The sequence below is a fragment of the Telmatherina bonti genome, assembly GCF_933228915.1.
Source record: "Telmatherina bonti genome assembly, chromosome: 7".
NCBI classification, from domain to species: domain Eukaryota; kingdom Metazoa; phylum Chordata; class Actinopteri; order Atheriniformes; family Telmatherinidae; genus Telmatherina; species Telmatherina bonti.
Window position 1 is genome coordinate 30,789,944 of NC_136625.1, and position 27,666 is coordinate 30,817,609.

The window sequence follows — 27,666 nt, forward strand, 5'->3', positions numbered from 1 at the left end:
ATTTGTTTGCAGAAAAAAGAAGTTTGACAGTTGCATGACACATTCTTCCACGTCATTATATCATGACTTTTACCAGAACAGTTGTTTCTCCTCACAAGAGCTGAGAAAACACATGAGTTCTCCATCTCACATGAACTACATACATGTTTGATTAGACTGAAAGACAGTAGTATCAGTATTGGTATTATTACAAAAAACTAGATTTAAACAAATTTTTATCCTTATCCTGAAGGAAAATTTATGTCTGAATTTAAATTTCATTTTTTAAATTCAATTTAAACTTAAATGCGAAGGTGTGTCCAAACTTTTGACTTTCAGTAAAGCTTCATTTCATATTAATTTCTTACACAAAGTAAAGTGTTTCTATCTAATCTTCCTTTATTCTGAAGATCATCATCTACTCCTGCTTTCGCTTTCTGCCAACTTTCTGGAAACATACTTTCATGCATTTTATCAGCATGATTACAAAAACCAGCACCACAGCAGCCAGTAGTGTTATTACATCCAGGCAGAAGTACTGGAACCAGTTAAGGCCATGGACAGCAGCTTTCAGGTGCTTTGCCCCTTTGTGTCGCATCACAAACTCTGTCCAGTACACTGAAAGATCAAGTGGATCAACAGGCCGGTCTTTATGAAGAGATGACAGCTTCTGCACGTTCTCCTTATACCTGCATGTACACATGGATGGTGAGGGGATTAGAATACAATATTAAAGTAAATACAGTATATGTCTAGTCAAACAGTGGCCTTTCTGTGTAGTTTGCATGTTAGGTTAATTGATTACTCTAAATTGTCCCTTAGAGCGATAGTGAGTGTCAGTGATTGCTTATCTTTCTGTGTTGTCCCTGTGATGGACTGACAACCTGTCCTGGGTGTAACCTGCCTCTCGCCCAATGATTTCTGAGATAGGCTCCAGTTTCCCTGTGACCCTGAATTGGACTAAGCGGTTAAGAAAATGACTGACCGAAAAAAATTATGTACTCAATCCTGGTAAACATACTCTTTTCCTCACCCCGTTTTTCCTGATAGCCTCACTAAGCATTTTTCTGACTCCTCACCTGGTGTCATTGATGACTTCATTCAATCCTTGAATGATTTTTTCTGTGGTGACTGATGCTATATCCAAAATGAGTCCTGCTCCTCTGCTCGCCATCTTTTCTGCATTATCAGGTTGGTCCCCTTTCAGTGGCACCAACAACATGGGAATACCATGACACAATCCCTCAAACAGACCATGTGAGCCAGCATGAGTGATGAAAGCTTGTGCTCCAGGATGGGCTAATACACAACATGTAAAAACAAACAGATGTGACATGTGAGACATCATCAGTTCTGACTCACATGTCTTAAGATGTGCAGCACTTTACACACCTAGTAGGTCATTTTGAGGTACCCATTTCATCATCTTCACGTTATCTGGGATGTTGTCAGGAACCTTCCCAGTGTACCTCCATATCACCTGTCAGGAACTGATGTTTTAATTTATGACTTGAGATTTATTATCACAGATCACGTAAATATTTTGTACCTTCTGTGGAATCTGTCTGAAAGCTTCTATAAAAATGGAGGTGAGATCTTCTGGCATATCTGACACCATGGTGCCCAGAGTGAAGACTACAAAACCATGCTGTCCTGAAACCCACGACTCCAAATCCTGCAAAAAGGCACACATGGTTGCACTTTGTATTTATTAGTCCCCATTCATTCATCTTTTGGAATATTTAGAAGATTAATAGAAACTTAAAATTCATGTCTTACTTGAGGAAGAGGATTTCTTATGTTGCAGTTTATTCCACCAACTAGGATTATATTAGGCATGAGAGGACGGGGGAACTCCAGTGTGAAGTCAATTCTGCTTAAACAGCATCATATGACAGGAAAACTTGTAAAAAATAAAAAATCTAATATAAATAAATATTTTTTTGTGTTACCTCTGCAGCCATATGTCAGATTCTGACAGCACTTCTGCCACTCCCACCTCTTCTTCTAGGAATCTATAGGCGATTCGGTCAAAGTGCCAGTACAGCAGTCGGCAGAAAAGTGGCTCCACCAAACCCACCTGCATATCACAAGCCAAACAGTAATATTCCATATAATCTTGGTAGACCTATGTACAGCCTGCACTTGCAGTGAAAAGTCTTAAGGTTTCAAGCATGTAGCACAGTAAAAACCAGGGAACATTCCAGATAGGTCAGGGAGAAAGTATGCAACAATTATAGATAAGGACTTGGTTATCCATCAAATCTCTATGAAAGAATGAAGGCACCACACTGCTGGCCACCTTGAAATCAAATAATAATAAAGAGAGCGCGAGATAGTATGGCAAGACAATAAAGCTCAGACCATGGAAATACTGACAGTAAACAAAAAGATAACAAGAGACCAAAAGTAATGCTTAAGAAGATGTGAACTCTACATCAGAGACAATAGTGTCCATAAGACTATTTAAAACAAAACAATAAAAATGGCTGGCTGGTTTGAAAGAGTAGCTGAATACTTGTACACTAAAATGTTCTTTCTGGGGCTTTTTTGTCTTATTTTGCACCTTGCGCTAGTCAAATGGAATACCTAAGTCTACATCGTGGCCTGTTCTGTAAATGTGGTGATCGGCTGATCAGCTTAGCTTCACTTGGTATGAATTTAATTTGTTGTAAAAAAAAAAAAAAAAAAAAAAAAAAGAAAGAAAGAGAAAGATCTCTAAGATGTCATGTTTGTACATATCTGGCTCACCAAGGTGTTGATAAGTCTTTCTTTGAAGTTCATTCTGTCTGTGTATCCACTAAAAAACCGAGGCACATACGAGCTTGGCGAGGGACAACCTGCAGCCTTCATGTCCAGAGAACAGGGAATGCCTCTCAGCATATTAATGGTAGGAATCCCTGAAAATTACTGATAGGTTTAAAAAAATAAAATAAAATACTTCCACAAACACACAGATTCCAAAAGGGAGGAGAAACTCACCAAATTTCCGAGCTATTAATGAACCTGTTGGAGTGATGGGGTCAGTCAAAACGGCATCAAAACCCTTTGATAAAATAAGGAAAAGATTATAAAGGGTTAAATTCAAAATCAGTTTTTCAGCCTTTTACTTCTCTCATATTTATACAAGTTGCATACAGAGGATGAGAAGAATGTAATGAAAACTCTTTATATTTTCTCATACTCAGAAATGTAGCTCAACTCAGTAACTAAAGTGCATTTGTTTGTTTTCAACCACTTCCCATTACAATAAAAAAATATACGTATATATATGAAAACTGAGCAGTTTTAATGTAGCTTTAATACCTGTTTACACTTTCTTCTAATACACTTTCCTCTCCCATATTTTCACACCCACCTGCTTTGCTAGATGTGAGATGAGGCTGTCATTGAACAGCAGACTCTCAGCTGTGATGTGCATAAAATTGGTCATGTTTTGAGCCTGAGATATCCTCTTCATTATCTTCTGCGTGAACGACTGGGAAGATTTTTGCATCATGTCCATGTGCATGGAGGTCAGAGAGTCAATAAAAGCTTTGTCATATGGGACGGGATAAAACAAGGTGTTGTAGTTATCCCCTGGGCCCATCTGTAAGCTGACCTCTGGCATCACCACAGTAACCCGGTGTCCACGCCGACCCATTTCCTGAGCAATAGCTTTTATGCCCACCCAACGACTACCGTCCATGGGCACCACCAGTAGGTGACCTAAATAAACAGATGAAGCACTCTCACCTACAGGAACTGAGTCTCTTTGTTTTGCCTCTCTTGTGTTGTCTCTCCTCTCTGGTCTGGACTTTTCTGCCTCAGATCCTACTTTCTTGTCTGCACCTCCACTCACATCTGTGGCCATGTTAAGCAGCAAAAACATTAAAACTGCTACTTTTCTCATTGTTCTTTCTTCCTAGTTGGTGTTTCTGCAGCAGAGAGAAATCAGCAGTCCTCAAAGTCCAAGTCCAAACAGTCAATAAGAGCCAGAGGGCATGGTTGAAGGGTTTATAAGCAATTTAATTATTGTCCAAGTCATTTCATTGTTATCCACAGAGAAGAAAATGCATGGTCACAGCTGTATACTGTATTTAACTGGGGAAAAGTTCAGTCACATGTTTTTGCAAACAGCACATAGTTCAACTTTGGCAGTGTTGTAATCCCACCTATAGGAGAAACCTGAGACTTTTTCCCCTCCCCCAATTTTATTGCTTTATGCACATTTACAGCCATTAAGATACATTGCAACAACGACATAGATGTTTTCCAAGTGCAAGATGGCTGAAGAAGAGAACTAACTATATTACAAATTGGGTTAATTAAATAAACAAGGTGAGGATCTCAGTTCAACCTAACAGGGGTTTGTTTACCAGCAATGCCAGCAAGGAAAATGCTCCATTCACACTCTTCATATAATGCAGAGAATTTGTAAATGTTCAAGTTCTGTCATCCACTTATTGATGCACGGCTTCATTTTTGAATATTTACACCAATAAATAAGGTTTTGAGTAAAAAGAAAAAAAAGTTATTCACAATAAATTCCAAGTTATTTTATTTCAATATTTCAACTACTTAGACCGATAATACACCAAAGTGGTGCAGAGAGACCTTTTTAATATCGAGGCAACTTTAAAATAAAACTTGTCTGATCCAAACATCTGGTATTTTCTGTTGCTTCAATATCCCTTTTCACAGGATCCACAACAGCTGTTTGAAATATAGGAAGGTTGTAAGATAAAAACATTTTCAGTCAGGATCAAAAATAGCCCATCTTTGGTCAATATTGTAGAACTAAATTTTATATCATTTTTGTTTCCTTGTTTTTCTGGCCTCCTCTTCCTTGTAATCTCAAAACATTTATATCCCATTTGAACAATTTTTTATTAAAGAGCACCATTAGGGTCGATGGCTAATAAGGGGCAAAAACAGAGAAAAATGCCACTTGTAAAAGGTGACTGAAATTTTCTATAAAAAAAAAAAGGGGGGGGGGCAAAAAAATCTAGGTTTTATGAAAGATGTAAGGGTGTTTTTTTTTTTGTTTTGTTTGTTTGTTGTTTTTTTTTTTAACTAAAACACTCATGTAAGACAATAAGGCAAGGCTTTTAAAAGCAATTAGTTAGTTGTGTTTGTTATGTTAATCATAGTTTTGTTGAGGAAATTATCCACCATTTTGAAAAGACTTGAAACCTTCAATTGTTTTTTGGACAAATAATTGTGTTGTTCAATAAACGTCTGTCCAAGACAGTTATCACACCTTGTGGTTTTATGACTTTTCCCTACTCTTCTTAAATGGTAAACGGTCCAGACACACAAAATGTTGGCATATTTTATATGTTTTAAGGCTACATTACGATCAAGTATGTGGTTGTATTCATGTAAAATATTAAAGATAAAAATGATAAAGATAAATTAGGAACCATACTTATTTTTTGCCAGATTTTTACCAAAATAAAATAAACACATATAAATAACTGTTCTTTAGCAACTTCAACACACTTGTTTGTAAATGTTCATCTTCACCAACTTAAAGATGCATTAGCGCCACCTGCTGGATTATGTGTAGCTCAAACTGAGAAACGGTTCAGATTTATTTACATCTATACCCAAACTATTTACTATTTACTTACTTCCTCATTAAGTACTGATTCAATATTTTTCAATCTATATTTGCCACTTAAAAAGACAGTTGTGTCAACTAACAAATCTTTTTAGGACATCCAGAATATTCATTTTAAATAGGATTGTTTTTACAAACTGCATGCAAACAAAAGAAAAAAATTGTCTTGATTTGTCTGAGTAAGAACTTTAATTTTACATAAGATGTGATTTGAGAAGTGAGGTTTTTTTTTGTTTTTTGTTTTTTTTTACAACTGAATTAAAGACTTATAAACTGCATATCTACTAACTAAATGCATTACTCACATAGAGTGGGATTTATATACTTTTTGTAAAATTCACAGAATCATGAATCATCATGATATAGAACATGAAATTAGGTTCCCAGGTGTAATACTGGTCAGACTCTATGAAATTTTTACATAGAACATATACATAACAAGGTTTCAGAAAGCATTCCCTTAACACATTTTGGATAATAACTGTCTATGTGGATATATTTGTATCTCTCTAAATATGAATGTAAGTAGGCTATATAATGTGTTTTCAAGACAACTGTTGTATAGGAAAATTATTGGTATTCATCATGTTCAAATAAAATTGATCATTCACTCATTCATTCAGTGTAGGCTATGTGATTTGAAGGTCATTGAATAAATGAATCATGAATGTGGAGTATTTAAGTAATGCGTAGCTACAGTATGAGAAAAGAGGACTGTTTAGGTATTGTAGCTGAACCCGAACGTAGTGATTTATTGTATTTATTCATTACAGTTAATAATGTTGAGAAACATGTTAGATTTAATAGAACAAGTACAGAGACATGTTTAGAGAAAATCCACTTAGGTTCACCTGTAAAGTTTTTAGTTAATTTTAGGTTAATTCTGACATACAAAAGCTAAATATTACTAACTTCTTGTCTACATTAAAAATACCCCACTCTTAGAGTTTAAAAACACAAAGTTTTACCATCACCGTCAAACATTTTAGGATGTTTTAGTCTCTTTTTGTTTCACTCTTGGTGTCATTTATTTTGACAGTGCTCATTCAAATTGTAAGAAGTTGGTCGGTTATGCAAATTATATGGTTACGTCACTTAGCAACAGCCAATAGCTACTTTCCTTACTGAACCCTTCGTTGCAATGGCCAGCTGAGAATGCTGTTCCGCCACGCGCATCTTCGCAAGCTCTTCGCTGCGCGAGCCGTAATGTAAGTAAAAAGTTTTCTTCAGTAGTTTTCTTTGCGAGATGCAAGCAGTTATGGACAAAAAGAAGAGACAGGACGTACGTGCGAGACGAGTTTCAGAGCTGAGTGCCGAACTCGCCGAGCCAGGAGTTCATCCATTGTTTGTTTTTAGCTTAGATGTCTGGGAGAGTTTAACTAGCCTGGTCTGGATCGGTGCTAAAACCAGCAACAGAAAATAAAACCTACACCAGCACTTATCGGACTTTACAAATTTACAAATTAAAATTGATGTGTCAGATTTGTTTTTACTGTAGAAAAAGGCTGTTTGTAATTATTTCTGCTCAAACTCAGTCTTTTCTGTATATGGCGGTGTTGTCAAGTCGTACATTAAACTATTTGTTTGTTTGTTTTATTGTAACTTTTGACAAGTATTTTTTTTTTGTATTCAGACCATTATAAATAAACAAAAAACACAAATGATCATATGTCTTTTACTAATCTGTATATAAAAACAATTTAATGTGTTTCATTTCAGTTTTGCAGGCGTGTGACTTACAGCAGCTATCATGTTGATGGTTTGGATACGTTTTCTCTTTCTGTGTCTATAAGAGTAGAGTGTTATAGGTAAGGTAATGAAAACTATGGAAACAAACTTGCGAAAGTGTTCTGTTGTTGAGTGTGAACAAAGAGCAGTATCGTGCAAAGAAGAAACAATAGTACACATGTCCTAGTAGTCACTGTTGCTCTCTTTCGCAGGTTATTGGAGCATTGCCTAAAGTGTAAGGGACCCATGTCTCCTCAACGCTCCAAAAAACTGTCAAAGGCCTCCAAGAAGAGTGCAAAGAAGATACCCAAGCCAAATGCTGAAGTTATCCAACGCAGGCTGAGAGATCGGAGAGTGAGGACATGGTTGAAACAAGTTGAAGCAGATGATTACATAGTTCATGTGAATGAGGAGAAAGACTGTGACATTTTGAACACCTGTAATGGAAAATTTGATGCCGATAAAGACAGAGAAGATGCTGTAGAGATAACTGATAATGGACTGGATGAGTCAGATGAAGACGGTGGGTCTGAATGCAGCAGCATAGCTTCTGGTCCCTCCTTCTTGCATCATGCCATCTCCAAGAAGCTGAAGACTTCCTGGGTTCTGTGCTCAGCCTGTCGCAAACTTTATGAGATGGCAAAGTTAAAAAACGCACCAGAAAAAAACAAACTCCAAGACCATGGTTAGTTCACACGTGGCTTCTTTATGGAACATGAACAACAATCTAATGTTACTTCTCATGATTGCCTCTTTCTCTGGTGTCCTTGTCAGATCCACAGTCCCTGACATGTGACGAGTGGGTGTTGATCAAAAAGTGGGCACCAAAAAAAAGGCCTAATGTAAGACGGTAAGACCAGTAATGTGTGTGCACAGCTGCTGGCTTTAAAACCAAACAGTGTTTTCCTAAATTTATTTTACTTGTGTGTTTTCTCAGGAAGCATTTGAGGCATGTACAGCTGAATAAGGACAGGGTTAAACCTGTAGGAATGGGAGCAACATCACCTTGTTCGAGGCCACATATTTTCCTTCATAGGTGATGCTTTGGTGCTCATGTCAAATCACTTCCCCTTGTTTTCATATAATATAACTAATCTGTAGTTCATGATTGTTTCAGGAACCTTAGACGGTGTACCACAGCGCAAGATAAAAAGAAGAGAAGGAATGTTAGAAAGAGAACAAGAAATGACTCCCAGGATTCCCGTGTTGCTAAGCAGCAGCGTCTTCAAAATAACAATCGCCACATCAATGTTAGCTGTGTGGATGACTCTCCAGACAGCTGTTTCAGTGCCTGGGATTGTAGCAATCAAGAAATCAAAAACCAGACTGCTTCGGTTATTCCCTGTTCAGTGATCCTGGAAACCATCAAGCTAAAAGATGTTGGAGTTAAGCAGGAAGCACCAAAGAAGACTTGTCAGTTCAGAGACCTGCTTGCTCAGCTGCGAGGCAACAGGATCATCAGAGAAAACCGTTAGCAAGGTGACTCATGTTTGTTTTCAACTACTAGCTACAGCTGAAGAGTCCTGACAAGTTTTGCTTTTATTATTGATGTTTGTTGTTGTTTAGCCTGATGGGTGCTCTGTCAGTTCCATGCGTCAGGAAACCTTTATAACTTTATTATCAAAGAACCACTACAAACTGTGTTGCTGAGTAGATCTTTAGTTTTCTACCATTTTCTGAAATGTTACGATGGGCTTCATTTAAACGTTCCTACACTTTGAAACTGTGAATAAATGAACCTTTTTTGTTTTGTTTTTTTTTCTACATTGACTTTTCTTTAATAGAGAAATGATCATTTGTATAAGTTGAAAACAGCGCTGTCTTTTCGGTTTGTAGACTTCATTCTTGGAGCTCACGCTCAGTTACAAGACAACTGCACTTGGTTTTCATTGTCAAAATGATAAAGGCGTTCACAAATGTCACATTACTTCTCTGTGGTCGGCTATGTTGATGGTGTTGAAAAAGGTAGTAGTTAAACTGAAAGTTTTCTGTTATTTGAGACCATGTACTTTACAATGCAGTGAGAAAAAGGCTCTGTTTCATTACATTTGGAGTATGGTTAATTGGTTGAAAACTAAAAAAAAAATCCCAGTCCAAGCATTTAAATAAACTTGGTGGAATTCCACCTCCAGCATGTTTACATATAGCTGACGTGTTTCTGCAGAAATTAAGTTCAGAAATGTTGATATCCTGTCTCGTATTTTCTCATGTCATTGTTTCACAAAAGGTTGTACTATAACCTATATTATTTTAAGGTATATTAAAATATTACTTCATTATTAATGTTGAAAGTTTAAAAATAAAATTTTCTAAACTGCTTAATCCAATTCAGGGTTGCAAGGAAGCTGGAGCATATTGCAGCAATTGCAGATGAATGGCAGGATACAACCTGGACTGGTCACCAGTCCATCGCAGGGCCAGCATAAAGGGACAAACTACTATTCATGCCCATATTTACTTCTAGGGAGAATTTAGTGACGAATTAAAATTTATGTCTTTGGACATAAAATAAGAAAGAAGTTGTTACAGTGTTGGTGTTATTTCCTATAAGACCACTTGGTGGTGGCATTTCTAATCATTTTCACAATCCAGTATTTTCCAAGTAAACTGCAGGCGACAAAAGTGCAAACTATCTTATCGATCTATATTATACATGTATTTTCTCTCTCGCTCTGTCTCTCTCTCTCTCTCCCTATATATATATATACATACATACACACACATATAAACTTGAACTGGAAAGATGTTTTCTTTTTCAATTTAATCTGCCCTATGGGTTTTAGGTGGTTTCCTGCTCCAGCACACCTGCTTCAAATTAAACAGATCTAACAGTTTCTTGTCAGCTACAATGCTCTGTTTATGTGGGTCATGTGTATTGAAACATTACAAATCTGTTGGGCAGTGGCTCTAGCAGTGTGTCTCAGTCTTCTGGACCCACTGCACTGCCTGACTTAAATCAAGGATCACTGACTCCAGACAACTTGGACTTTTGTCCTGCAGGTTTTAGATGTTCCCCCGATTGTGATAACCTTGATTGAGGGAAAATATTTTTTCTAACCACTGTCATTCTCTGCACCAGCCTCTTGGTGAGTCCTCAATTATAGTCAAGTGTGTTGCAGCAGGGCAACGTCTAAAACCTGTGGAACACTGATCCAAGAGATCTAGATTTGGTTTCTGTGCTTTAACACACCTGGCTAAAAATGATACATTAAAACACAGAACTTAACAAGGAAGCCCATTGATCTGAGTTAATCTGTTGCCAACCGACCCCACATAAAGCCCATTGTGTAACCCACACGGAGAAAACCTTTAAGGGGTCCTCCCTGAAACTTTGACCACTCTGAGAATTGAAAATTCAGCCTATCTCCACACAGAGACAAGTTGAGGTTTGTCCACTTGTGTTTCTATAAAACCAACTGGACATTTTGTTCACATAGAACGGGTTTTTGAAAGTCTAAAAACCAAAACCTATTAAACCAGATCCCAAAGTGAATTAATAAGATTAATTAAAATCTCTTATATGATATTTTACACATGTATTCTGAGGTTTTTTTTTGTTTTTTTTTTTTAAAGACACATAAGGCTACAACCTGTGTGTGCAATCTATTTTTGTCCATGTACAGGGTTTTTGTGAAGTCAGTGAGCTGGTGGTGCTACAGTATTAGCACTTCACTGAGAAACCATAACTGAGAAACACCACAGAGCAGATGACCAGTCCATATTTGAAGAAAAAAAAACCTGTAAAGTGATACATTGATAATTTAATAAAACCATATGAAAAGTTTACTCTTGTTTCATATAAACCCGGGCGAATAAGATCTTTGAAGCCACTTTTCAAACCTAGTTAACATAGAAATGTTGCCTAAAATAGATTCAAAAACTGTTTTTACATCAGTCCAAATGCTTTGCCAAATCTGCAGTGTTAATGTTTCCAGATTGTTGTGCTGATATTGAATGTGGAGGAAGGGTGGGGAAAGTGAGAGGCAGATAAGAGGCTGGGGTTTCAGTCTTGACATTTGAAACAGTTTTTTTTCCTCTCTCCCTTTTTTTCTGTTTTCTTATGGGATTAGTGAATTAGGAGCGGAATGGGGATTTACAGTCAGAGCAGTCAGGAAATGGTCCGCTGAGACCTGAGTCGACATCACAGACAGATGAGAGATATTTTCTTTAGTGTTTTTAAAGAATTTAGGTCCTGTTTACACATCAGCATTTCCATGCAAAAACCCTTTTTTCCTTTTGTGTTTTCTAAAAATGTTGCATTTTCACAACAGCCGAGTAAAACCTACCTCCATCCAGACCGAAAACACTGTGAACCAGGCACTGCCAGGCTTGCAAACAGGGTTAAACTTAGCAACAACACATCTAATGTGTGCACTACATCCTCATCAGACCTGAAGAGATGACAATTATTGTGAGGCGTATTGGTTTTCTAGCATAGTGTGGTTGGAAACTGCATGGGAGCTTTAACATATTTGTAAAGATTATTTAGCCAGCATTTACCACATTCATGTAGAATTTTACCAGGGCTGTAAAAAAAAAAAAAGATTAATGCACAGATAAATCTGCGACTTTAAGCATATTTATGCATAAACAACAAAGTTCACATACCATATTAAAAACCTAAACTTAACCTGGAACACATTGTAAGACCACGATACTTAAAGTTGTACATCGCTTAGATAACACTATTATCAATAACCACCTGGGATCAATAATCGTCTCTTTTGTCTTGCTGGTATTCAGCATGATGATGATTACTACAGCAAGTCTAAAAGTGGAAAAGTCAGTATGATAGACAGGAGGGCAGCTATCAGAGTGACACAGGCTAAAAGTAACAGTGTCATCAGAAAAATGGATGACATATTTGTTCTGTTGTGTAAGAAGCGTCAGTGAAGGAGAGGTGATACAGCCTTGTCGTGTAACCTACCACTGCTACAATATTTGAAGTCAGACAAGGAACTTTATACTTTCAGTTGTTGGGACCTTTTGTTAAAAAACTACAATGATTTGATAGTACCAAGTATCTTTTTCACAAGCAAATGAGGTTGCACAGTATTAAAAACTGAACTGAAATCTGCAAACATGACTTGTGCATATTTACACTGATAACAGCATCGTCTATCCAGCCTTCCAACAAACTGAGCAGGATCCAGACAAGAACCAATATCAGCATGTTAACAATAATTCCTTCAAAACATGTAATCATACTGAAGTTAAGGCGACAGGCATAAAGTTGTTGTTCACAAGTTAGTAGGGTTTTTAGGAAGATAGTGCACCGTGCAGCAGATCATTCTGAAGAGCAGTTTTTAAATAAAAATTTATGGCAAAGCGTCAGGCCCTGCTGATTGATGTTACGTAAATATCTAATTATGTTTCTTGCACCTGCTTGGGTTCACTTAATACCCCGTTGGACAAATCTGTGGTGCTAGCATTCAGGACCTCGCCTACAGCTGTAGAGAGATGCTGGGCTTCAACCAAAGAAAAAAGTAGTTTAGTTCATTAACCTGGTGCAAACCATCCAGAGTGACCAGTTGTTTCCGACCAGAAATCACGTTTGTCGTGTTTTCATCCAGTCCCATAGCCTTCTATGAACTTTGCTCAACAGCAGAGCGGTGCCTCTCCATGGGTTCCCTCAGAGGACAGTTCAGCGCTCTCTTTCCTAGGACCAGGTCTGCAGAGGTTCTTGTTCCCAAAAGCAAACTTTTTTTTGTCTTTGTTGTTGCTTGCAAAGTGGTTTTTAACTTTTGTATTTTTTTTAAAAACTTATTTATTAGCAATTCAAATGACACAAAAAGGTTTAGATTAATTTTTAAAAGATGTAAAAAAAATCTCAAATTAAAACCATGTTGATTTTAGTCATTCAAGCTAAAGTATTTTACATTTTCTATTGTTTTGTTTTTTTGTTTTTTTTTTGTCTTCCTGATGTGTATTATTTAGAAAGAATAAACTAATAAAAGACAAAGAAAGAAAATCATTCCATGTCACCCTTGTTGATTTCTACCTCCAAAGCTCCTGGGGTGAGGAAACCAGGTCTTAGCTAAACACTGGAAAAGGTTCTGGTTTCCATGTTGACCTCATATCAGAAATGATCCATCTTTCAACATAGTTTGCGCGTACAGACATGTTCCAGACATAAACAATACAGTTTAGCTGTTAGAATGATGACTGAAGATGAAAATGAGGTAATGAGGTAACACTTGCTCATTCCTGTTTTTATAGCCAATTAAAAGCATTCATAAGTTGCAGACTTCTGCCAAGCCATTTGGGTCCTGAGAAAAAAAACCCAAAAGGTCCGACAGCCCACCCACTTAACAACTCCATCCTAACTCTGATGTATACGTCAAGCTACTGTCACTATCTTCTTCCACCATCAGGATAGATGCCACATCTTTTAAACACCTAGATCCTGAAAACGAACACTTACACATCAAGATGAAGCAAATGGCTATAATACTGAAATGATTATAGAAATTAGAATTTTCTCTAAAAGCCGCAACCTGAGTTGGTTGTTAATGTATTTAACACCTACCATGATTTAATTGTGAGTTTTTCAATATTTGCCAATAATTCTGGGTGACATCTGCTAAGTTTAAGGCTGCAAGAGCTTAAAGAATAGTAAAGAAAATCCTTTAAAATATTTCTTGGACTAAGACACTGCCATAATTCACTCATTTGCTCTTCATTCCATTTCTGACACTTTCTGGAAATTTAATTAAAACCTGTCCTCAACATTTTGAGCTACTTTTCCTAATAGGAGGACATTAAGACAAATCAAGACCATTTTATGTAACGTGAACTTGAAATCATTAGTATAATTCGCAAGCTCATAGGCTACATGCAAGAATTTATATTTACACACACACACACACATATATATATATATATATATATATATATATATATATATATAAATATATATATATATATATATATATATATATATATATATATATATATATTGCGTGCTCATATATTGTTTTTACTGTCCCACAGTCTTTAAACTTGTGTTTTTCCTGCTTTGACAGTTTTTTTTATGTCTTTCCTTTTATGATGACTTTTGTGTTTTAAATTAGTTTATCAACTTTTTAAAACCAGTGAAGCACATAGACAGGGCAGACCTCCACCCAGCCATTCTAATTTTACTAAATGTGGCTTATTACTAAGGAATGCCTTAGGAACTAATGGGTAATTAACCAGCATCCTCCTTACCGGTGACCACAATGGCTTATTCTGAAACTAGGCTACTGGTTAGTTATTTAAAAGAAAAAAGAGGAACTAAAAAGAGACTTGTTGATAACCAGCTGGTGATCATGAAGACCAGTCGTCCCCTAATAAGCCTGGTCTTCCTGGTCACTAATTAGTATTGGTTACTTACCCATTTAGTCCCTGATTCATCCCTAAGTCCTTCCCTTGTAACAAAGTAAATTTTACTGTACAGTGTTGTAAAATGTCATCATAATTTTTTTCAATGATTTTGGACATTATTTTAGAAGCTCTATTGGAATAATATCCCAAGCTATAGTAGAGACAACTCTATAAACATCCTGGATCCAGAGCAGACTCACCGTCAAAATTTAATCAGTTGTTCCTTACTCCATCTTTCTGATTTCTTGATAATTTTGATGTTTTGTTTTTTTTTTTAACAGACAGACACACAGACCAACTGAGGGGTGAACTGCTGGCTCCATCTTGCTCACTTGAGTTCAGACTTGAAAACAGTCCATTATTTTACTCTGAGAAAAGTGACACACTCGTATCACAAATACACTTGATGCTCCACTGACAGGGAAAGATCAGAGGAGTCCAACAGTCTTGTGTTTACCAAAACCGAACCGAGGAAGACTGATAACCATCTCACGCTCATTCAAAGGATAACCGACTCTGTCTCCTCTCCGCTTGTCTTTCTCGTAGACCTGCTTAGTGACGCACACAGAATAAGTATGTTCACACTCTGATGACATTTACTGCTCCTGCTGCTCATACTGGTTTAACCGAGCATGAAGTGTGGAAAGAGACACACCAAACACACACAGAACACGTTGTCTGATTATCATCTGTTCTTTTCTATTGGTAGGTTCTGATGATACAAGCCAGAAGTCTCAGTACTAAAATAATATAAACAGCACGCACGCACATAATGCAGCATCCTGTGATAGATCCACTATCAGCACCTGACACCTCGAAAACAGGAAAAAAAACTTTTTTCAGCAGGCCCACAGATGTGTTGGAGTGTTTGGGGAGGAGCATGAAGGGACTATATAACCCTCTCAGAGAGAAACCTCAGCTGCAATCCACGCAGAGGGGAGAGGGGTGGTCTCCATCATGTCATACTTTGAGGTAAGGGTAGCCTTCAAGCATGGGAACACTAATGGAACTCGCAGAAATCCTTATTTTCATCATCACTTATCATCTGTCTCCAGCATGTCGTTTTGGACTACGACTACAATGACACGGGGTCTGGTTATGGGGAGGTGGGAGTGGAGCTGGAGGAGCCTTGTGATACAGAACGTGTCATGACAGATGAGCTTCAGCAGGTCTTCTTGCCTGTGGTCTACTCCCTTATCTTCATCCTGGGCATCACCGGGAACGGCCTGGTCGTCGTGGTGCTGGGCTGTCAGCGCAGGTGAGAGAGGATTGGTGAAGGATTTCCGGTGGAAAAATTCACCCTAGTTTATTATTTTAAAATGGTCATAAGAGGTAAGAAGTGAAAGTGTTGGTGAATGAATTTTCTCTCTGTCCGCAGGTCCAAATGCAGCTTAACAGATCGGTACCGCCTGCATCTCTCTGCAGCTGATCTCCTTTTTGTTCTGGCTCTGCCTTTCTGGGCTGTGGACGCAGCTCTGGCTGACTGGCGTTTTGGAGCTGCGGCCTGCATTGGTGTGAATGTGATCTACACTGTCAACCTGTATGGCAGCGTGCTCATCCTGGCATTCATCAGTCTGGATCGGTACCTGGCAGTGGTCCGGGCCACAGACACAAACACTGGTGGGCTGAGGCAGCTGCTGGCACACAGGCTTGTGTATATAGGTGAGAAGGAGTAAACCATTATTTTATCTCCTCTTCTGACTTATCCTGCAGTCTCTTACCTCTTTTTTAAAACCTTATTCCTGTCTGTGCAGGAGCTTGGATGCCTGCTGTCCTGCTTGCAGTGCCCGACTTGATATTTGCCAGAACCCGGGAAGGAGGAGAAGGATCCACTGTCTGCCAGAGATTCTACCCCGAAGAAAGCGCTCCTATCTGGGTTGCGGTTTTCCACCTCCAGCTTGTCCTGGTTGGGCTGGTGATTCCCGGTCTGGTTCTCCTGGTGTGCTACTGCGTCATTGTCACCAGGTTGACCCGGGGTCCGTTGGGGGGCCAGAGGCAGAAGCGGCGGGCGGTGCGGACCACCATCGCATTGGTGCTCTGCTTCTTTGTGTGCTGGCTCCCTTACGGAGCAGGCATCTCCGCGGACGCCCTACTTCGCCTGGAGGTTCTGCCACGGAGCTGCAAGCTGGAGGAAGCTTTAGGCGTGTGGCTTGCGGTGGCTGAGCCCATGGCCTTCGCCCACTGCTGCCTGAACCCGCTTCTCTACGCCTTCCTGGGAGCTGGGTTCAAGAGCTCAGCCCGCAGAGCCCTCACTCTGAGCCGGGCCTCCAGTTTGAAGGTTTTACCTCGCAGACGACCTGGGACCTCTACGACTACAGAGTCCGAGTCCTCAAGTTTACATTCCAGCTAGTGTTTCATTGTGCTCTTTGTGTGTTGTGTGTATATTCTGTATATATGTGAAAAAGTTTAGACAGGAGCAGTCTGCTGGTTCATGACTTATCTCCTTCACTGTGACATTTCCCTTGTAACTAGTGTTAATATGAAGCTCTGTTCATGTACTCTTGTACATTTTTGTAATAAATACACAAATTATTTATCTTTGTGAAAATGACTTTTCTATTTCCCCCCATTTTCTTCCTGATTGAAACTGTGTGAATTCCTGGCTTGCACAATCACTCAAAATCCACCTTCACCGCTCTGATAAATGGTATCAAAACTCCCAACAGCACAAATAGTTCCAGTCCACTACCAGGCTCCCTAATTAGATGAGGAATGAAGTCAGATAATCACACACACACACACACACACACACACACACACACACACACACACACACACACACACACACACTAACTGAGCAGTAACAGGAAAGGCAAAATAGAAAAATCAAACCAGATTCAAATGCACTTCTTCCTAATTGTCTGTCATCAGCTGCCATTGTCTCACACGTCAAATCATAATTGCTTTTTGGAAATAGTCCTTAATGTTTTGAGATGGTGTTTTATGATTACAAATCTGAAAAGGAAAAGCAAAAGGGAAAGGGAGATGTTTAATCTTGTTAACCATCAAGTTGGCTGCATTTGAATGAAATCATCACCGTCCAACTGTCTGGCACCTGAATTCATCGATCCAGAACATGACCACAGCAAATGTCTGCTGAGAAACGAAACTGTGCCCGATGTGACATGTGATAGCCAGGTGTGTGAGACAGAGTGTGTGGATGCGTGCAGGTTCGATTTATGTTTATGACAGTTTGCTCCTTCTACGTGAGAGAGGAGGAAAAATGACATGGTTCGTTTCCAGCACTTTTAATGCTCACACATACACAGAAGTGCTTCCCACGTGCTTACTTCCACTTGGAAGTGAGAGAAACAGAAGCTGGAAGTTTACTGTGTCCTGCTTCCTGGAGCAATGATGAGAGGAGGAGGAGGAGATGATGAAGAAGAGAGTTGTGTGAGAGAGAAAGAAAGGATATGAGCTGCATGTGAACATGACAAAGCAGCTTATGGAAGTGGGATCAGCTCCCATCATAAATCATCAACCAGCAATCAAGTGGCTTGTATATGTATAGAAATGTATATACTAGAAAGGTATAAGTGGAAAACACACTTACCTGGGGCCTTATTTGTTTGTCATCCTTCCTACCCCAGTTTTACTCAACACATTCACAGATACACATACGCACACACACAGAATTCACTTCTATTCATAGTGTATTCAAAACAGGAAAGACTTCCTGCAGCTCATTTTAGGAAAAACAAGCAGCTTAAACAATTAAACACCCGAGCAGCTCTGCACTCACTGACACAAACTCCACCAGTTTGCTAAAGTCTGTGAAAACTTCACAAATAGTCAGCTAATGCTGTAAACTCTGATACAATAAGTTACATTACTTTAAGGCACTTGGATGATTTTTTTTAAAGTCTCAGTTAGCATTTAGTTCACCCTGAATCCATTTTTTTTATATTTCCAGAAATATATATATATATATATATATATATATATATATATATATATATATATATATATATATATATATATATATATATATATATAAAAAGAATATAACCAACAAATTTCAATCAGCCATAGCGTTTACCATGGAAATATTCATCCATCTCTTCCATCCAGACTATAAAATCACAACTCTTGGTGAGCTATACCACCCTCTTCTTTCATCCTTAGCTAAACTTAGGGTGTGTTTTGATTTCCCAGTTCACCATGGAGTTGACATTTAGCCATGATAATTAATATTCCAAACCATAAGAAACAGGAACACTGAGTTCAAAGGGATCTGTGGGCTGTTTAGGGAAGCCCAGAACAATACTCAGTCACTTCACATTCAGCGGAATAGCAACAACCTAAACAATCTTGTTTGTTTTGCATATTTTTCCTCCCACATTGGGCTTCTTGTCTAGTTGGGCTTCAGTATACTCTATATCCTCAGCAATAACGTGTGCAGGCATTCACTATTAACTTTTGACATCTTGATTGTTTAAAAGCATTGTAAGTTTTGCTTATTGACCCTACCCTTGAGGGAAAGCCCATTGTTACTCGTGAGAATACGTCTTTGTAGTCACGCCATTATGTTTAAAACAACTGTCTTGATACGGTGACCTAAAATAAAATAGGGGATTTATGAACAAGAAGGGCTATAAGTCCTGATCTTCCTTAAACGGAGTCATTTTAGTTTCAAATTTACTGCACGTGAGTCAATCCCATCAAAACAAAGGCAACGTGTCACCACCTGAGTGCAGACAAACCAGGAAATTAGTCTTTATACATTTTTTTACTTCTCCATATCCTGTTTCTTGCACATCTGTTTGTGTGATTCTACCATCTACAATCTACCATTAAACTTGAATGTGAGAAAAAAAGGGAGATGTAAAATATCAGCTCCTGAATCTGATGGCAGAAGCACATGTTTCAAACAAAAGGCTGGAAGACAAGGTGGTTGAAAGAAGGAGCTACAAAAAGGCAGTGCACGTTTCCATGTCAGTCACGTGATAAAACGTGCACTTTAGATAGATAAAGGGTGAAATCTGCAAAAAAGGTGAGCTTATAACAGATTCATAAATCACTGAGGTGAACACAGTTTACCGTGCCATCTACAAGTTTAGGTTTAAGCTTCACCACTGGAAGTAGTCATTTTACATTTCAGTGATGCTGGTGTCTTATCTGAACCAAATCTTATTTAAAAATTGACCAAGTAGCAGTGGAAAAATAACTAAAGTTTGAAGAGTAAAAGTTTGAAATTAGTTTTTAAACTCATGGACGCAGCATCCTCCAGATGGAAGAGGAGAGGACCCATCTGGCATGATATTAGTTGAAAAGCCTCCATGTCTTTAGGTGGACTTTAGGGCCAAAGGATCTAGCAACTCTCACATTTGGAAATGCATGATAAAAGGATTGGAAGGGTTTTAGAGCACCATTTAATACCATCAAGATATTTTTTTTTTAGTCATGCTTTGTATATTTCCTCAAAACAAAGCTGAACAGAATTTGTCACAATAGTATGGTTTTATAGGCCAAGTCCGCCCAATGATCCAGCAACGGGCCTCACATATTCCCATATGTTTATAGGATCTCGTTAACACTGCTGAATTTAGGCAGGTTTATCAGCAAGTCATTCCTAACAGGGCTAATTCAGCACCCAACTTGTATCCTACCTGTACTCTAAGCTCTTTCCATCTAGTAAAGTCAGTCTAAAGTTTATTCTTCTGTTATCTCTTGTGAGTCACTGTCTCTCTTCCTCTGCCAGTCTTCCTGTGCATCTTTGATGAATCAGATAAGGTGTGTGTTAAAATGTTAGGTGTGCTGATATCCATTTGCTGATTTGTAACACAGTGCGCAAAGCAAAACTTAGCTCTAACACAATACAGAGTCTCAGGAAACAGCAGTATATATACACAGCTCAAAAAAAAGGAACACTTATACAACACAATGTTACTCCAAGTCAACCACACTTCTGTGAAATCAAACTGTCCAGTTGGAAGCAACACTGATTTACAATCAATTTCACATGCTGTTGTGCAAATGGAATAGACAACAGGTGGAAATTGTAGGCAATTGGCAAGACACATCCAATAAAGGAGTGGTTCTACAGGTGGTGACCACAGACCACTTCTCAGTTCCGATGCTTTCTGGCTGATGGTTTGGTCACTTTTGAATGCTGGCGGTGCTTTCACTCTAGTGGTAGCATGAGACGGAGTCTACAACCCACACAAGTGGCTCAGGTAGTGCAGCTCATCCAGGATGGCACATCAATGCGAGTTGTGGCAAGAAGTTTTGCTGTGTCTGTCAGCGTACTGTCCAGAGCATGGAGGTGCTACCAGGAGACAGGCCAGAACATCAGGAGACATGGAGGAGGCCGTGGGAGGGCAACAACCCAACAGTAGCACCGCTACCTCCTTCTTTGTGCAAGGAGGAACAGGAGGAGCACTGCCAGAGCCCTGCAAAATGAGCTCCAGCAGGCCACAAATGTGCATGTGTCTGCTCAAACAGTCAGAAACAGACTCCATGAGGGTGGTATGAGTGTCTGACATCCACAGGTGGGGGTTGTGCTTACAGCCCAACACCATGGAGGACGTTTTGCATTTGCCAGAGAACACCAAGTTTGGCAAATTCTTCACTGGCGCCCTGTGCTCTTCATCGATGAAAGCAGGTTCACAGTGAGCGCATGTGACAGATGTGACAGAGTCTGGAGATGCCATGGAGAACGTTCTGCTGCCTACAACATCCTCCAGCATGACCGGTTTGGCAGTGGGTCAGTAATGGTGCGGGGTGACATTTCTTTGGAGGGCCGCACAGCCCTCCGTGTGCTCGCCAGAGGTAGCCTGACTGCCATTGGGTACCGAGATGAGATCCTCAGACCCCTTGTGGGACCATATGCTGGTGTGGTTGTCCCTGGGTTCCTCCTAATGCAAGACAATGCTAGACCTCATGTGGCTGCAGTGTGTCATCAGTTCCTGCAACACGAAGGCATTGATGTTATGGACTGGCCCACCTGTTCCCCAGACCTGAATCCAATTGAGCACATCTGGGACATCATGTCTCGCTCCATCCACCAACACCAAGTTGCACCACAGACTGTCCAGGAGTTGGTGGATGCTTTAGTCCAGGTCTGGGAGGAGATCCCTCAGGAGAACATCCGGCGCCTCATCAGGAGCATGCCCAGGCGTTGTAGGGAGGTCATACAGGCACACGGAGGCCACACACACTACTGAGCCTCATTTTGACTTCTGTACAGGATATTACATCAAAGTTGGATCAGCCTGTAGTGTTTTTATCCACTTTAATTTTGAGTATAACTCCAAATCCAGACCCTAATTGGTTGATAGATTTGATTTTCATTGATAATTTTTGTGTGATTTTGTTGTCAGCACATTCACCTATGGAAAAAACAAAGTATGTGATAAAAATATTTCATTCATTCAGATTTACAACGTGTTACTTTAGTGTTCCCTTTATTTTTTGGAGCACTGTATATATATATATATATATATATACGTATATATATATATATGTATATATGTATATGTATGTATATATGTATATGTATGTATATATATATATATATATGTATATATATATATATATATATATGTGTATATATATATATGTGTATATATATATATATATATATATATATATATATATATATGCAGAGCAATGACACTACCAGAAGCTTACACAGGAAAAGTCACTGTGTGTGAAGAGGCAGTGGCAGAGTGTTTTGCTACCATGAGAATTTTTTCTCATTTTTAGCATTTGTATTTGTTTGGTTTTTTGCTTTCTTTGTGATTAAGATATTCTGTTTTTAATGGACATTTTACAAAAAAATCCCATCTTTTTGTATATTGGAGTTGTACATGTTGTGGTGGTATGTATCTGTATGCACAATTTGGTCACTGCATGATGCTTACACCTCTAAATTATCAATTGAATTGATGTTGTGATGTGTGTGAGTGTTTGCAAAACTTTTTGTGTGTGTGCCTACAGATGGCCAGTTTCCCTCATATTCAGACAGGCTGAGTTTCCTGCTGGGGAACAATTGTGGGAACACCAGAGGTCAAGACAAAAGACGAAATAAAGAGACTGGGTTGCATCCAAATGGCCTGCAATAACTTCCTGCTTTGTTCCTGGTGGGTTCATACAATGTGACAGGTGAAACCAATAGCTGGCCATGAGTGTTTGTATTGACCCCAGCAGGTGTAGTCGTGAGAATGATGTGGGAAAAATTAGTGTAAAACAGAAGTCTATGTTTAAGTTGGCAGGTGTTCTGGGAGCTGGTTGCTGCTGAAGCAGTTTGCAGATTTTCTTCTTTGCAATTTGTTTTCTGAAAATCAGAATATTTAAATTACTTTTTGCTGTGCATTGCTTTTCTAATTCAAGTTGTGATTTGAAGTGTTTTAGTATTTTAATATATTGTACCAATATGTAAGCTATTCAAGATATCTGCCTTTTAATCACTTTTTATGATTTTATCGTCATTGTGGGGTTTCTTTTTGACCTGAATCACAGATTGATATGGAACACAATCTCTTGCCTGTGATCCACAATTGGTATTCATGATTGTATGTTGTTTAGCTTGACTTTCCCTGGTTCATTGTTTAATTTGCCCTTGATGATAAAACAGAAACCTGCAACATTCAGTGACCTCCTTAGAGGGTTTTAGAACTTAAGTTGTGCAACAAAAAAAGAAATTTCGTCCTGCCAGTTACCAATTCATGGTTGTTGTCTAAGTTGAGAAAATGGACAGAAGAGTGGTAATTGTTTCATTTTAATAACCATTCATATGGCCCTGCAATAAACTGGCGAGCTCTCCATGGTGTACCCTGCCTTTCGCCTAAAGTCTGCTGGGATATGCTCCAGCTTCTCCGCGACCCTTCATTGGATTAAGCAGTTAGGATAATGAATGAATGAATGACCCTTAAAATGTCACCTAAAACCGAAGCTCGCCCCTGAATGTCTGTAACCTCCTAGTTTCATTGGAATGAACAGTTGCTGTGGTTAGTTGAACTATGGATTGCAATTATTCCTGTTTTTCCACAGATAAAACAGTTTTTTAACAGAAGTGACCAAGAACTGGTGTGGGTTCAAGATGATGATAGCCGATTAGCAACCACCATGAAAGTTCAAAGAAGGAAGCCGTGTAGTCAGACCAGTCGAGTTGGACAGATTATCTGTAACACACTACTAAAATAAAACAGAAAAAAAACCTGGAAACAACCAGGCAGGCCACATGCCAAAGACACTTAGAATATGGTGTACTTTTAAAGCTCTGACTACCAATTACATAAGCCACAACAAAATAACAACAAACAGGCAAATTTAGCAACACATTATACTATATCAGGGGTACCAAAGTCCGGTCCTGGAGATCTACCATCCGGCTGTTTTTAGGTGCATCCCTTCTCCAACACACCTGAATCAAATAAGTGGCTTGTTAGCAGGCCTCTGTAGAGCTGAATGACATGCAGAAGAGGAATTCTGCTGTTTGACTCAGCTGTGCTGGACAGGGGTTGCATCTAAAGGTTGCAGAATGGTAGATCTCGAGGACTGGACTTGGGCAGCCCTGTACTATATCAACCTGTCAGTTAAGCTGACAGGTTGATTAAGCTGGAATGAAAAAAAAAAACAATCGAAGATGTCCATATGAAGGAAATACAGAACAACACGGACAGACTGAGGGATTACATGACATTTATATATATATATATATATATATATATATATATATATATATATATATATATATATATATGTGAATTAAACTCTGTGGACTTACACATGATGCAATATGTCACAATAAGAAGCTGTGATTCGTAAGCAATAGCTATTTATCATTCATTCATTTTCTGAACCGCTTAATCCAATTCAGGGTCACGGGGGGAAGCTGGAGCCTATCCCAGCTGGCTTTGGGCAACAGGCAGGGTACACCCTGGACAGCTCGCCAGTCCATCGCAGGGCCACACAGAAACGAACAACCACTCGTGCTCATACTCACTCATATGGGCAATTTAGAGTAACCAATTAACCTAACATGCATGTTTTTGGATGGTGGGTGGAACAGAGAGAACCCACGCATACACAGGGAGAACATTCAAACTCCACACAGAAAGGCCACTGATCGAACCCCTCCCCAGCCAAGGATTGAACCAGTGACCTTGCTGTGAAGCCACAGTGCTAACCACTGTGCCACCGTGCAGCCCTATTAATATTTAGTGATAACTAATTGTGGAAAAAATTGTTTGTTTATTTATTTATTTATTTATCTATCTATTTATGTGATGGCTTGCTTGATTGAGTGTTTCTGATTTGAGCCGCGTTATTGTAATTGAACTTAAGTGTTTACTGCCACCCAGTGGTCACATTTAGGAATTGTAGCTGTTAATTTGCGGTTGCATTATTAACGGTCATGTTTTATCAGTAACCAGCAATGTGATGAATAATAATGGAAAAAAATTTCGCTGGGTTTACACTGTAAGATTCCAGACTTACAGTAAAACATATATCTTCACATAAGTATCAGTCTACTCTTTACTTTATACACAAAATGGCAGCAAATGTTATTAGACTGTTAAGAAAATGAATGAATGAATGAATGAATGAATGAATGAATGAATGTTATTACTGTTTGTACTCTATAACAGCAACATTTAACACGTAACAAACCACATTGCATACTTCCAGTTCTGATCCTCACAGAGACTCAGACATGTTCTTCCTAACAGATTATCCAGATAAATCTTTCAAATTCTTTTAGTTAGACAAATACATTCATATTTTACTACTTTTATAGATGGCACAGATGGTTTCAAATGATTTGTTTCTCTCATTTCCTGATTTGTTCAAACTCATCTTGGCCTTTGAGATGGTCTGATCCCTGGGTTGGGAATTATCTTAATTAACTGGCTTTATCACAGCCAGCAACAAAAGTAATGTTGTTTCCATGTTGTTCCCTATAAAGAAATAGGCATATATCATAACTCAGTCTTCTTTCAGATTATAGCCATTGATAAATGTTATGAAATTGTATGAAAGAAAAAAGTACTTGACAGAAATAAACAATTAGACAAATTTGTTCTGGAAAAAGGTTGAGACACATAATACCTTATAATCTAGTATTTCCTCTTTTAGCTGATATAACCCAATGACCAATCATATGTATGTGGATTTCATAGAATGATTTGGGTCTTGTTGAATGATTTGTATCTACTACAGTTTTTATAATTACACAAATGGTTTAATATTATTTTCAAACAGGATCTGGTACACTGAAGATGATTTAGTTCACACCAGACATGTCATTGCATCTAAATAACTCAATTTTAGGTCATCTGTAAAATTTGCAGTGCATTTAGGTAAACTGCAGTTACCTTGATGTTCTTGAACTGAACATGCTAGATGGCCTATATCAGCTTTTTTAAAAGGTTCTCAACACGTAAATTATTTCATCCAGTAAAATTTTTCTCCTATATATTTAGCCAATAGTATTTTCCCACAAAGGTCAATACCTATAGGCTCAATTTGAATTGTGTGGAAGTCAGAAACTACATGAATAATGTCGTTTATATTTCCGGTTAAAACAATGCGCATGTACAGCATAAAAATACAAGTTAACTAAAATGTTGCCACTTTGTATTTCATCTTAGTTTCGTTTAAATGATCATTTATTATTTATAAATTCTTTATTTATAAATTTATTATTTATAATATCATTATCATTGAGGTTTTTTTTTAGTTTTTTTTTTTATGTCAGCATATGTTTAACATGTAACATTTTAGAAACGTACATTTCAATTAACATTCAAAAAAATATAAATAAGAATAAAAGTAAACACTAGGGGTCTGCTAAGATGGGGTAATGAATTTGTATTTTTCTAAAATTTGTAATGTTTTTATCACTTTTTTATTCATTTGATTTAATTTTTCAATAGTTTTTATGTAACTTTGGAGATCTGTAATTTTGAATACATAGAAGGAAGGTAATTTCTTTAGCCAGATCATCTTATGAATAAAGAATTTTGCTAGTATACAAATCAAATTGATGATGTATATTTCATCAACTGAGAAATTAGGGTTGTTAAAGTAAAAGAGAATATCTATTTTTTTTAATATGGTTTCTTTTTTAAGAATCCTTGAGATATATCTTTCAAACTGGAACCAAAATGAAATGGTGTGAAAACAGTCAACAAATATATGCTCGACAGTTTCTCTTTCACAATCACAAAAAGTACATCTGTTACTTATGCCTGTTACAAAACAACATACATTTGCCTTAACAGGATAGTATCTATGGGTAATCTTAAAAAGAAGCTCTTTAATCTTATTTGTGAGTATATATCTATGAGGCATTACAAAGATTGTGTTCCATTGTTTTTTATTCAGACAAATTGATCTAAATTTACAAGCTGGAGCTGAGATATACTCCAGACCACTTCTAATAAAATTATTTGAGCATTTTTTATTCAGTAAATCCAAATCATTTATAGAGATAGAGCTCTCCAAAGTTGAGAGTGTTGTACTCTGAATGTTACCAGCAAGAATTTTTATATTGTAAGGTATTGAATTGATCACTGTATGAAATTCTTGCCTGGAGACCTCAAAAGGGTAAGTGTCTAAGAATGCCTCATAGCTATAAAACTCACCATTGTCATTTAAGAGTTGTTTTACAATGTTTACATTATTCATAAACCAGTTTTCCAAGTACAAAGTCCTATTTCTGTGTGAAATATATAAGTTGTTCCATAGTATACAGTGGTGAGGAGAGTAATTGTGTTTGTAAAGAAGCTGCCAGCATAATAAAGCTTGGTGATGAAAATTAGCAAGTTTGATTGGTAGTTTTCCTATTGAAAAGGGACATTTCAAAGTTATAATTGAGTTTTCCACCTAAAACCGGCTGGTTTAAAGCAGGAAACGTGCTACAGAGGTGGCGGATGGTGTTCTTGCATCTGATTGGCTACTAACCGGAGATCATTTACATAGCAACAGAGATTGGTCCAGAGCGGCGCGCCAAACGTCACGTGGCCTTGCTTTTCGCGCGA

At 38.1% G+C, this 27,666-nt stretch overlaps 2 protein-coding genes across 2 annotated transcripts; one reads left to right on the plus strand and one right to left on the minus strand.

Moving 5' to 3' along the window:
* Positions 1-397: 397 nt before the first annotated feature.
* LOC306758529 (UDP-glucuronosyltransferase 1A1-like) lies at positions 398-3,832 on the minus strand (the record flags this gene model as incomplete). The annotated part of the gene is made up of 9 exons (XM_079243856.1): positions 398-668; positions 1,059-1,278; positions 1,372-1,459; positions 1,529-1,654; positions 1,759-1,852; positions 1,932-2,059; positions 2,731-2,879; positions 2,962-3,025; positions 3,338-3,832. 9 exons carry the CDS (start codon positions 3,830-3,832, stop codon positions 398-400), a joined length of 1,635 nt encoding a protein of 544 aa, XP_079099982.1.
* A 3,726-nt stretch (positions 3,833-7,558) lies between these two features.
* On the plus strand, positions 7,559-17,027 carry LOC306758530 (C-X-C chemokine receptor type 4-like; the record flags this gene model as incomplete). Its single annotated transcript, XM_079243857.1, has 5 exons — positions 7,559-7,997; positions 8,087-8,154; positions 15,733-15,935; positions 16,056-16,339; positions 16,432-17,027. The coding sequence occupies 5 exons, from the start codon at positions 7,559-7,561 to the stop codon at positions 17,025-17,027; spliced, it is 1,590 nt and encodes a 529-aa protein (XP_079099983.1).
* Positions 17,028-27,666: the final 10,639 nt, after the last annotated feature.